General features: G+C 44.5%; 1 protein-coding gene across 1 annotated transcript in view; it reads left to right on the forward strand.

Annotated features, from left to right (window-relative positions):
• CCDC28A (coiled-coil domain containing 28A) overlaps window positions 1-13,666 on the forward strand; it is a 158,552-nt gene that overhangs the window by 44,433 nt on the left and 100,453 nt on the right. Inside the window, exon 2 of the mRNA XM_086927538.1 lies at window positions 1,288-1,490. Coding sequence (XP_086783664.1) covers window positions 1,333-1,490 — 158 coding nt within the window. The 5' untranslated portion in view covers window positions 1,288-1,332. The remainder of the gene's footprint in view (window positions 1-1,287; window positions 1,491-13,666) is intronic.

Below are 13,666 nucleotides of genomic sequence, written 5' to 3' on the forward strand. Positions count from 1 at the left end.
CGAGTACAAGGGTGCCAGGGGTGTCCAAAGGACACCCTGTAGCACCCCTGCAATGGAAATTAACACAGGTGTTGCACACACACATGTCCAAAGGACATGTGTGTGTGTAACATGCAACTCAGAAAAATGCACATAAATGCATTTTTCTGAGTTTTCGCAATTTACCACGAGGTTTGACCTCCCGGTAAATTGCGGCCCGAAATTGCGATTTCGCAATTGGAAAATGGATGATTAATTACATTTAAGGAATCTCAAATAGAGATTCCTTAAATGTAATTCCTCGCAAATATGCGAATTAGCAAATAGCGATTTTTGCATTTAGGATGTTGAATCCCAAATGCAAAAATCGCACTCGCAAAGGGCCAGATTCTCAGAATCTGGCCCTTTGCGAGCCGATTTAGGCTTCATGAATTAGGCTGATAGTCTCTTCCGCTAGCTGCGTTGTACTGCATTAATTCACAATAGTTCCCTGTTGGTTTGTAACTAGTTTATTCTGCCATCTCTGTCATTTGCATGGAGGGACTCAATATTCATGTGGTGGGATAGTGCTTAAATGGTAATTCAATATGACGTTTAATAATTCTGTGCTCTGATTGTACTAAAATTGGGTGATTTTTGCTCACAGCATGATGAATTTGCACTTTCAATGTATTCATATGAGAAAATCTCCTATATAACCCCTCCAATAAGGGCGTGAGCCATAGACATTTCCGATGCTACTAGGGATCCTGACTGATTTCTTACTGATTTTGATGCTTATAAGGACTTTTTATATTTCTTGATGTTGCTGCTCATTCTATGTAGACTAATTAGAGTGCCTAAATGGCAATGTCATTTTGCATATGCACGTTATGATTTCTTTATTGCACCTTTTGAACTTTGTAATAAATCTCTCTAAATGTTTCACTCTGCTTTAGAACTCACTTATTGAGTCTGTCCTACCGTGAATAAATGTATTTCTCTATTTTGATTGGTGCCTTGTTTGGGACACATTGCCTCATGAAATTGAAGTTTAACATCGTCCCAGGGTTATCCACTTGAGGGAGTATTATTGAGGGAATTTTAGGAGTGTAAGAAGTTAGGGGTTCCCTGCACCCACAGTGTTTTAGCTGTATTGAGAACAAGGCAGAACTTTAATTTAAAAAAAACACAACAAAAACCACAAAAATTGAACTTGGGTTTGGTCGGTTGTAGTTTGTTCCCTTCATTGTATATAAGCAGCACCAAAACTGACATCAGATTTTCTCTGTTTACAAATTATTTTTTCCTTTGTTATTCATTCTGCAGACATTGAGAAGAGACCAGATTACATGAAACTAAAACGTAGAATTAATGGATGACCGCAAAATAAAGAGAAAGAGCCCCAAATCCTCCACTGCCCAACCACCTGTATCTGGGAGTGCCAGGAAAAATGCTGTGTCAACCAGTAAAACTACAGGCGCATCAAACACTGCAGCACAGCCTGCCGCTCAACGACCAAAGTTAAAAAGGTAAGCTGTAGTTTCTAAGGAAGAAAGCAGTCCCATGCTTTCTGGTGGTAGGAGCATCAAAGTCCAGGTACGGTACACTCCGATCAATGTCCTCTGCACCATTGAAAAAAAGGAGAGTAAGTATATGGATGCCTTAAGCCAGAAGGGTGGTAGATTGCACGATCCTCGTCCCTAAAGGGGCTAATTGTCTTGCATCACGTGGGATTATCTAGTGCAGTTCATGGCCTTTCTCCCTGGAGAATAAGGAGAGGACTTCCAAGAGATAATCAAGGAGAGTATAATTATCTCTGACAATTTTCCATGTGCTGTAAAGGGCACTGGAAAATTCTTGTCCATGGATGACTGGTAAAACTAATCAATGAAATGTTACTCTGGATGTGCCTCACGTTGTTTACTCCATGGGCCCCACAAAAGAGTCTTGGCCTAAGCTTTTCAGCGTGTTCTGTTTTCAGATCTCACACTGTTAATGAAATGCTGGCCATCTTCAATGTAGTGGAGACATTTACATCTGTGGGAATGAAGAAAAAAGGTTAGAGGGTGTGGCCAGGGCCAGCAGCAACCACAGCAAAACATGCCCTTCTATCAATGACAGAAATCAGAGGCAGAGGAACTCTGCAACCTTCAGTCTCTCCGGGTAGGGACCCACACCCAGCTGAAGGCAGTGACCTACATCCTGCTCCCACCTTCTAGCACCATTTTGTGAAGGAGGTTCTCCAACCATCTTCTCGGTGTAGCAATGGAAAATTAAGCTTAGATGGCTACTAGATGTTCTTAATGTAGTGTAAGTCCTATTTACAGGTTCCACACCTCTGATTCCACCATTGGTGATGTAACCTTTCCTCCTATGCTGACTTGCACTGTAGGAAAATATACTTCTGAAGAAAAAGCAGTCGAGTCTGTTCCAAAACATCAGAGGAACAAGTGAATCTACTCCCACAACTTTCTTGTTAAAAAATGTTTTCTGCTACCGTAACTCTATAATCTGCCAACAAAGGGTTTATGAGATGGAAGTTCGGGTTGTTAATGCTTCCCTAGCTCTAAGACAATTGGCAAGAACCCACTTTGGTGTGAGGCAATCCCAGTATGCCTTTCTGCATTGCAAGCCTGCGGTTGACGCTTTCCATGATTGCATGTGAAAGTAAAACTTCATCTATCCCTACGTCATTGATTGGCTGTTCATTTTGAACTCTCTGATGGCCATGGAGGGTGGGAAGGAAGAACGTTGGCACTTGAGGGCCTCTGTCTTCCTAGTCTGCACACAAGGTATTTTTTTTAAATCTCTGAAAGACCGATTCAGCCATAGAGCCTGGGGGACTGGATCGACTGCTTCTTGTTGAACAGCTTTGCAGTCTAGTCTAGTCTATGATGGTGCAATGGGAGGAATAAGTTGGAAGGAGTTTCCTTTCTGCCTTCCGATGTGTCAGACCGTTGTCACAGATTCATTTTTAAAGCAATGGAAAGCCTATATGGATGACCTAATGGCTTAATAGAATTGCTACATTACTACAACACAACATTTTGGATTTGAGTGGTCCACCTATTTCTAAGAGAATTTCCCTTCCCGGATTTAGTTTGGATTTAATTATTTTCCAAGCAAGCATAACTCAAGTGTTTAGCCTGGACAATGACAGTGAAAGAAATCCACATTTGGATGATCTGAGATGCTAACAAGGTCACCAAACATTTTACCTGGCTAAATCTGACTTCTGATTTTCTCTGTTAAGAAACGTTTTGCTGCTATTATCATTGGTAGTAAATGTCTTTCCATGGCATCTTTTGAGTGATTCCTATAATTAAAACATTGGCAAAAGGCCTTGGGAATATTTTTTCACCTATAAGCAACCTATCCGTCCCTCCCTTAGAAATATTTTTTCACCTATAAGGAACCTATCCATCCCTCCCTTCCAAGGGAGCAGAAATGTTATTAAATTGAGTGGGGAGCCACCTTATGAGGTTATGTGCAAGTGCGTCTCTAAACATCTAATATGAAAAGTCGATCACCTCACCTAGAAGGTGAGGGGTCTTAAGTATTTCTACAGAAGTACCTAATATAATCACCTTCTGCAGCAGACATCCTTCGACTCATTTGATGGCAAGAGGGTTATGTGTGTTTACTTGGGCTTCTCGTTCTACGATCTGTGGGACTCTTGCCCTCTATTATCCCATGCTCTAATCAGAGCTGTCGATCTGTTCACTTTTGGCCCTTGTGTTCCCTAAATTGTCCTGTAAGTCATTTTCTTTCTTCACCTCTTTATTCTGCACACCCTGCTAAGTCCTGCTGTGAGGAATGGCTGTTGTATGTTAGTAATATTTTGCAAGTCCCCTATCCATCTTTCCCTGCCCAGGTTGTGTGGATCTCACCTCATTAATCCTGCCTTCTGCCAGCATTTCTCACTTGCTAAGGCTGGTAAACCAGACCCTATTCCTTTTGCAACCATCAATTTTACATGCACACCTATGTTTTATTCACTTAAACCCTCTCCAGAAACACCCCCTGAAATTGATTTTGTTCAAACTCAGCCCTAATTGCTAATCTGAGATGCAAGTACAGCTTCTCACTCTGCCACATAATATTCGATCACCACTAAAGTAATTGGTGTGAAGGTGGCAACAACAATCTATTTGCAGATCTTCCATCACCACCCTACTTTGCACCAGCAATTTTAGAGGGCGTTGTGGCACAAAAACGCTACTCATTTTATATGCATGTCAGTTGCCTCCCTGGGACTCTGGCATAAACCTTACCTTCCTTTCTCCCTTCATGCGGAACTTGAACATCTTTGTGGATACCCAGGATTACCAACCAGCCTCAGAGTTCAACAATTTGATGTCTGCTCTCCTCTGCCCCATCCTATGTTGAAGGTCACTCACTCAACATAGTTTCTTCCAAACCATTTGTCTGCATCCTCCTATCTTGCTCCACTCATTCCTGATCCTAATCACTGTCATCTACCATCCACCCCCAAAATTGGAACTCCTGTACTCAAGCCGTCTCCTGTACTTAGGTATTTGTATAAAGGGGTCCCAGACCAAGCATACAATCACTTATTCATAATCACACAATTAAGTTGAATTGATCCAAAACAGATGAGGGTGCATAGTGTTTTATTCTCACCGCACCATTAGCCATTCAATGATTGAAGAATCAATAATAATATACACAGAATTAAATGCGCCCACAAGGAGAAAGGGGAGAGTGCAAGGGAAGAACACATTTCTGATAGTTATACATCACTAATCAGATTCTCATATGCATAAATCCACAAGTCAAATCATAAATGCCATTGATCCACATATGAGAGGTCAAATAAAATATGCATATATCAACAAAACTTTTTGGTAGAAGAGACTCCTAGGTTGCTGAATCTATCAAGCTAATGTTAGGAGTTCTTGGTTGTAGATGAATGTCTACGTTTCGACCCAGAAAATGTAGGACAGTAGATCCTTACTGCGCGGGTCTTCGTCAGGACGTGAGGGGAAGGTAGGGGGTAAGGTGGGGCTGATTCCTAAACATAATGGAAGGAAAAAGAACTAATTACTTAAACTGGTCTATTAAAGTCCCAAAGCAGTAAATAAACGGAAAGGGTCCGTTACATGAAGGATTAAAGGGGTTTAAATTAAGTTAGATTAAATTAAATTAAAGGTCGGGGGTTATACTGAGGCATGTAGAGCATAGTCGGAGTTACCTGTTATGAAGACAAACGGCAGCCCGAAAAAAAACGTGGTCCGTGACAGGGCTGGGGCTTTTTTCGGTTGTTTTTTGCTGGGGCTTTTTGCAGTTGTCGTTATCCGTATCTAAGGACATTAATAAAATATTGGCGCCATTCACTCATATGCTAAGGACATCGTTATGGCCATGTACATTGTGGATTAATTAAATTTGGCCTACCTCACCACAGCGGGATAGTAGAAAATAGGGGTAGATTGGTTCCAGCTCCTTTTCCAATAACGCGGATGTTTCAAAAATATCCGTAAAGTGAAAAGATCACTGTGCAATCTGCAGGAGCAAAGGGTCAGGATGAGTAAAAACGGGTAATTTTAGGGGCCCCACATCGGCAGCTGATTCAAAAGACGGCAGATACCGCCTGTAGAGGACTTACCCGAAAGGATTAAGCTATTCGCGGAGCGTGCGAGCCAGCGTCTCGCCGCGTCTCCTGCAACCAGGAAGTGTTGCCCGGGTAACCAGGTTGGTTAACAAGCCTCGGAGAAGAAAGACTCCTGTTGTTATGGTAACCGGGAGAGCAAAAATGCCGCGATTACTTTCACATACCCAGTGAAGAAAATACTCCCAAGGTAGCGAAACTTTTTAAAGGGGGGAAAATTAATCAATTATTGAACCTCGCTAGGTTAGGTAGAATGTACGATTATCTTACTTGTGAACAATATTTCAGCCAAAGGTGAGGGCTTGTGTCACGGATCGCGCAGACCTGCCTAAACGGAGCGGTCAAAGCGCACTAAGGAACATAAGAAATTTTTGGCCACAAAAAACTGCAAATGTACATCAGATAAAGCACATGCTGAAGCATCATTCTGAAGGCGCGGACCTACCAAGCATGGTAGTCGGGCGCACCATGTATCAATTAAAGGGGGTAACCCAGAGATTTAGTGAGTGATTAAAAAAGATAGTCAAAAATTAAAAAACATTAGGAACCGTCAGTGTGGTCCCAGAGTTCATCAGATAGCATAATACGTTACAGTATTCATTACAAAGGCGCGAACCTGGCGAGTATGGTGGTCAGGCGCCCGTCATATCAGAAAAATTCAATTTGACATGTGAAAAGCATTACACGCTGCAGCATTCATTATAAAGGCGCGAACCTACCGAGTATGGTGGTCAGGCGCCCGTCATATCAGAAAAAATTCAATTGACATATGAAAAACAACACAGAGGCTTATTGAGACATGGACAAAAAACAGTAGGTGATCATGTCACCGGGTTTGCGCGAGTCTACCACATGGTGGTTAAACGCATAACCAATTTTAGAGGATAGCCATTTGCGCAAAACTGCTCTCGGACTCATTCAAACCCATGCGTACTGAGTCAAAAAATCGAATCCATTTAATCTCCCTGACATTGAGAATGGGTTCTATACTGCCACCCCTTGGGCCTAATCTAACCTGTTCCAATACAGTCCACCTCAGGCTTTCCGGGGGGTGATTTTTCTCATTACAATGGTCAACTAAGGGGGCTCCTGCAACCTTACACCTTACACGGCTGCAGTGCTGCAGAAAACGCACTTTGGCTCGTTGTTGTGTCTGTCCCACATATATCAAATCACAGGGGCATGTTATGCAGTACACCACATTGGTGGAATTACAGTTTGTATGTGACTTAAGTGGAACTTGTTGTTGTTTATGACTGAACACTTTGGTTTGAATTGTCGCTAGACAGGCCTTACATGAACCGCATCGGTAATGTTCCACAATAGGAGGTAGGTTCCACATGGTTGTTATGGATGGTTCATTGGGGGTCGTGAGGAATGAGGACACCACATGATCACGGATGTTCTTCGCTTTCTTGAAAGCGTGAAGGGGTGGGCAGCTGCTATCGAGGTCCTCAGATATCAAATTCCAATACTTATTGATAGTTTTCTTTATCATATTACTTTTTGTAGAAAAAGTGGTTACACAGATAAGTGGAACCTACCTCCTATTGTGGGACATTAACGGTGTACAAACTGTAATTTTTATCTGATGTACATTTGCAGTTTTTTGTGGCCAAAAATTTCTTATGTTCCTTAGTGCGCTTTGACCGCTCCGTTTAGGCAGGTCTGCGCGATCCGTGACACAAGCCCTCACCTTTGGCTGAAATATTGTTCACAAGTAAGATAATCGTACATTCTACCTAACCTAGCGAGATTCAATAATTGATTAATTTTCCCCCCTTTAATAAGTTTCGCTACCTTGGGAGTCTTTTCTTCACTGGGTATGTGAAAGTAATCGCGGCATTTTTGCTCTCCCGGTTACCATAACAACAGGAGTCTTTCTTCTCCGAGGCTTGTTAACCAACCTGGTTACCCGGGCAACACTTCCTGGTTGCAGGAGACGCGGCGAGACGCTGGCTCGCACGCTCCGCGAATAGCTTAATCCTTTCGGGTAAGTCCTCTACAGGCGGTATCTGCTGTCTTTTGAATCAGCTGCCGATGTGGGGCCCCTAAAATTACCCGTTTTTACTCATCGTGACCCTTTGCTCCTGCAGATTGCAGAGTGATCTTTTCACTTTACGGATATTTTTGAAACATCCGCGTTATTGGAAAAGGAGCTGGAACCAATCTACCCCTATTTTCTACTATCCCGCTGTGGTGAGGTAGGCCAAATTTAATTAATCCACAATGTACACGGCCATAACGATGTCCTTAGCATATGAGTGAATGGCGCCAATATTTTATTAATGTCCTTAGATACGGATAACGACAACTGCAAAAAGCCCCAGCAAAAAACAACCGAAAAAAGCCCCAGCCCTGTCACGGACCACGTTTTTTTTCGGGCTGCCGTTTGTCTTCATAACAGGTAACTCCGACTATGCTCTACATGCCTCAGTATAACCCACGACCTTTAATTTAATTTAATCTAACTTAATTTAAACCCCTTTAATCCTTCATGTAACGGACCCTTTCCGTTTATTTACTGCTTTGGGACTTTAATAGACCAGTTTAAGTAATTAGTTCTTTTTCCTTCCATTATGTTTAGGAATCAGCCCCACCTTACCCCCTACCTTCCCCTCACGTCCTGACGAAGACCCGCGCAGTAAGGATCTACTGTCCTACATTTTCTGGGTCGAAACGTAGACATTCATCTACAACCAAGAACTCCTAACATTAGCTTGATAGATTCAGCAACCTAGGAGTCTCTTCTACCAAAAAGTTTTGTTGATATATGCATATTTTATTTGACCTCTCATATGTGGATCAATGGCATTTATGATTTGACTTGTGGATTTATGCATATGAGAATCTGATTAGTGATGTATAACTATCAGAAATGTGTTCTTCCCTTGCACTCTCCCCTTTCTCCTTGTGGGCGCATTTAATTCCGTGTATATTATTATTGATTCTTCAATCATTGAATGGCTAATGGTGCGGTGAGAATAAAAACACTATGCACCCTCATCTGTTTTGGATCAATTCAACTTAATTGTGTGATTATGAATAAGTGATTGTATGCTTGGTCTGGGACCCCTTTATACATATACCGACTATTCACCCAGGTCCCACTGACTACATGGGTTTAACCCAACTATTTACAACATCTCCTGTACTTAAGCCTTCATCCGCGGTAAAGCTAAACTGGTCTTGGTGTGCTTCAAAAACTTGTGTCAGTAAGCCTCTACTTTTCAACACCTGCCCCCAGTAAACTGGCCACCTCTTCAACTTGCTTATCAAAGTACTGGATGCCCTGCTCTGAAGTGCTTCAGCCAAAGACTCCAGTGAGCATTGCCCTACTAACATCAACTTATATTCATATGCACAGAGGTAGTTGTGGCTCAGAAATAATTGCAATTCCAATCAAACATCAATTTACGTGGGTATTGTTGTAAAATAACTTGTTACTACAGGAGTACCATGGTGCTACCTGATATCAGGCACTCTTCTACCAACGGTGTCAACAAAAGAGTGATGAGCAACAGGCCACCACTCAACACATGAATACAAGAGATATCGCAGCACTCAAACAAAGTCGTTTATTAGGTATGGATTTAGTCCAAAACGTCAAGTTCAAGAAGTGTTCGGTCCAAGCTAGTTTATTGGCAATATCTTCTGAAAAATGGTATACCCGACAACATGCGGAACAGCCAACACTTGCTTGGTCACATACATGACTTCTACAAGGCTGCAAGTTTATATGCGATACATTACAGGAACGATTTCCAATCTCTTGTTATCTTTTGTTACTAAGAAACTAGATTTCAAGGCAGGAGTTGGCATGTTCAAATAAGATATATAGGCCAGATGTAGGAATGGTATTACCGGTCAGTAACGGCCGAAATCGGCCGTTACCGACCCGTAATAGGCTTTTATGATGTAGGGGGGGGCAATTTACAGATTCGGTAAATACCGAATCTTAAAGATTCGGTAATTTTTACCGATTTTTTTATCTACATAGCAATTACCGATTCGAAAATACCGAATCGGTAAAATTCGGTATTTTCGAATCGGTCATTTACAATTACCTACATCTAGCCATCCTTAAATCCAAGTTCAAGAAAAAAAAACAGTACCTAAGTAAAGGAACTCATGGTGTAGCACCCTGATATATAATGGTTATTTAAAGTTGAGGACATTTCTGGAGTAAGAAAAGAGAAAGAGTTGCTTAAACAAGTAAAGGGGCACCCCTGAGAAAACGTCCACGCCAACTTCAATATCCGGTGTGTGTGAAAAAGTGACTACAATTTGCCATTAATATTGCTCAAACAAACCTCTTCTCATGGTCAGTATAGGTCCAGAAGTTCCAGTAAATACTTCTATGTAAGTAGTTAGCCAAGTCCTCAGTACTGTCTCCCCATAGTAAAAAAAAACCTATGTCTCCCCATAGTAAAAAAAAAACTATGGGGGAACAAAATGCAACTATGAACAGATTCTGTATAGGATAGAAAGAACCCCTCCAGTAAATCCTAGCATTTCTCTGACATCAACGTGCCTGCTATAGACCCTAATCTAACCTGATACAAATTCATCATTGGCTTTCCATCCATCGATTTTTGCCCATGTCATGTACTGCTAAACCTTATTTGTAGCATCAAAGGATTCATTCTAAGAAGGACTGAGGGTCCCATTAACCAGTTCTTGCACACTCTTTTAGAACAGCCAAAACTTCCTCAGTTCCCCATACACAAACTACCTCATTGCCTGTCCAATTCCCCAGCACGATATTTTAGTTTTAATTTTAATTTAGTTCACCATTATCTCGTTTGAACATGTTGAATTCTCTTCAAAAGTTGTCACTGACAAGTCCTATCCGGGCATACTGTCATCAGAGCCCTTCTCTCTGGTGGATTATTCTCACAGGTCCTTCAAAAAAATGTGTCCTTCACTGTTAAAATAAAATGCTTCTATTTTTCTTAATTATGTAGGCAACTATTGCAATGTTGGTAGTCTGTTTCTACTAATGTGTAAAAAAAAAAAAGTAGCAGTGGCTCCACTCTAGGTCGGCGTAGCTAGGGGGTGTGGCGTTTGCTAATTGCGCCATGCAGTTAATTAGCGCGCTCGTACTAGTAATCACAGGAGCCGGCAGATTAGTTTTACACGCGGCTCCGACTGTTTCGCCGAGGCCACGCCCCTTTATTTATACCCGCGAACGTCTGACGTCACGCGCAAGCGTTCGCTCGTCCCGATCGCGTGGGTAGGCTGGAACGCCACCTCGCGCGTCGGAACACTACATTCCTTCCAACCTTTATTAAACAACAACAATTAACAAAAACGTTTCAGGCAAGAAAACGATGAATATGTTACCAGTCTGCCAGTCTCAGTCCCTGATGACTACACCAGATAGTCCGCCAGCTGCGAAGATGGCGCCGGATTCCTTCGCAGACCATACCGGCAATGTCCACCTCTGTATCCGACGGCATCCGCGGATCTGCTCTCGGAGGTGTTATGCTCTCCTCGGGATGAGGGAGAGAGAGGCAGATCACCCCTGGGGGATGCAGGCAGGGATCGGGAACTCCGGTCCATCAGATTTTCGTCTTCGTCCGGACACTGGTCTGCGTCCTGGTTTTCAGGTGATTGACTCGGGGGCAGCCTTTCAGATTCTGGCCCGGGGCCTACAGGTACTCCGGGATACGCTTTCTTGAAGAAGGATACGGTCTCAGCTCCTCTCTGGGCGGTCACCATTGTGCCGGTCCGGCATGTGACGGTCCAAGGCCGGTGTTCGAAGGGAAGTCTGAACTTGCTCCCGGGATACCGATCCTTGACGTATACGTGGTCTTTCGATTGGATATTTGACTCCTTGGGTCCTCTCCGCTTGCTGGCTTGATTGTTTGAGCGAGTTCTGTTGGCTGGGGTCTTTTCCCCACTGGCTTGCGTGGGGACCCAGGTTGGGTGGTGAGGAAGTGTGTCACTTAATGCTCGGCCCATTGTTGCCGTTCCCGGCGCTGCCTCGGTGGTGATGTGAGGGGTCATTCTGTACACCCTCAGGAAGCTGTAGATCGCCCTTTCCAGTGGAGATCCATCCGCCAAAGCAATGCGTATTGCCTTGTTAAGGGTACGCATGAACCTTTCCACTTCCCCATTTGCTTGGGGCCAGCGTGGAGTGATCTTGCGATGGTTAATTCCCCATCCTCTCAGATATTCTGCAAATTCTTGTCCCTGGAAGGGGGGTTCGTTATCTGTTTTTACCACTTCGAAGATGCCATGAGTGGCAATGGTCTTCTCAAACTTTGCGATCACCTCGATGGCTGTCTGGCTACCCACTATTTCCACTTCCGGGTATTTAGTGAAATCGTCAATAATGACCAGAGCATAGCGTCCATCCGGAAGGTGCCCAAAATCCGCGCTCACGCACTCCCACAGCCACTGGGGGTTTTCTTCTGTGGCCACAGGGTGGGGTCGATCCGCTTGCTCTGCCGCTTGACACCAGTTTGTTTGACCATGGCATCCATGCCGGGGAACCAGACTTTGGCCCTCAATCTGCTTTTGGTTTTCACCATTCCCTGGTGCCCTCGGTGTGCTAGGTCTACTGCCTGCTGGGTGAGGCTAGCCGGCATCACTAGTCTGGGGCCTCGTAGGAGACATCTTTGGCCGTCGACGGATAGTTCTCCCCTCACTCTCAGGATGGATTCCAGCGTCAGCTTGGCTTGGGCGTCTTCCTGCTCAATGACTCTTGGATAGCCCTCCAATCTCCCGACTTGACTGCATCCGCGGCTACCTGCAGGCATTCGTCACCCTTAGAGGCTTCAATGATGGCTGCGGGGCTCATGGGAAGGGGTCGGGATCTTTTAGTCACCAGACGGACAAACTCTTCTGTGTCTTCCGCCGCCTCCTGTTCCTCTTTAGTGGCTTTTCGGGGATGCCTGGATGGATAATCCGCCGGGTTCGTGGATCCCGGTTTGTACTCCACTCTGTAATCGTATCCTTGTAACTGGAGGATCCATTTCTCAATTCTGGGTGGCGGTTTCGATGCTGACCCTTGGAAGAGAGTTATGAGTGGCTTGTGGTCGGTTGATACCGTGAAGTGGTGGCCATACACATACACATACACGTGGAAGTGTCTGCAGGCCCAATGAATGGCGATGGCCTCTCGCTCAATTTGCGAGTATCTTTGCTCCGTTTCGGTTAGGGACCGACTGGCATAGACGATGGGGGCCCAGTCTCCGTTGTTCTGCAATTGAGCCAGTACCGCTCCTAGGCTGTAAGGGCTGGCATCTACGGCTACGTTGGTGGGTTTTGCAGGGTTGAAGTACGACAAAGTGGTGTCTGCCGACAGGCCCGCTTTTGTTGCCCTGAAAGCTTGCTCTTGTTCGGGGCTCCACTGCCACATGGTTGTGGATTTGGTCAATTCTCTGAGGGGCTTGGTGAGGTTGGAGAGATCTGGGATAAAACGCCCGCAGAAGTTTACCATGCCCAGGAAGCTCCTGGCTTCGGAAATGTTCGTTGGGGCAGGGGCCTCTTGAACGTCCTTCACTTTGTCTGGGTCCGGGGCCACCCCTTGATCAGAGAATGTATATCCAAAGAAGCTGATCCTGTTCTGTAGGAATTGGTACTTTTCACGGTGCAGAGTGGGGCCTGATTCTTGGATCCTCTTGAGGACTCCTCTCAGCCTCTGGTGGTGTTCTTCGACTGTTGACGCATAGATCAACAGATCATCGCTATCGTTGAGCACTCCGGGGAGCCCGCTGAGGACCTCTCTAATGGTGTTCTGGAACACCTCAGCTGCACTGGAGATGCCGAAGTTCAGGCGCCGGTACCGTCTGAGGCCTACATGGGTAGAGAAAGTGGTTATATACCTCGAGTCTGGATGGAGTGGCAGTTGGTGATAGCCTGACCGGAGATCCATTTTGGAGAACCACTTTGCTCCGTTCAACTCTCCTAGGATATCATTGATAGTGGGCGTCAGGTGCCGTTCTCTTTTTACGGCGGCGTTGGGGAGGCGCATATCCACGCAGATGCGGACCTGTCCGGGCTGTTTCGGCTTCCTGGCAATCACGATCGGGGATACCCATGGGGTTGGCCCGCTGACTTTCT

Source organism: Lissotriton vulgaris, chromosome 6, assembly GCF_964263255.1.
Source record: "Lissotriton vulgaris chromosome 6, aLisVul1.2, whole genome shotgun sequence".
NCBI classification, from domain to species: domain Eukaryota; kingdom Metazoa; phylum Chordata; class Amphibia; order Caudata; family Salamandridae; genus Lissotriton; species Lissotriton vulgaris.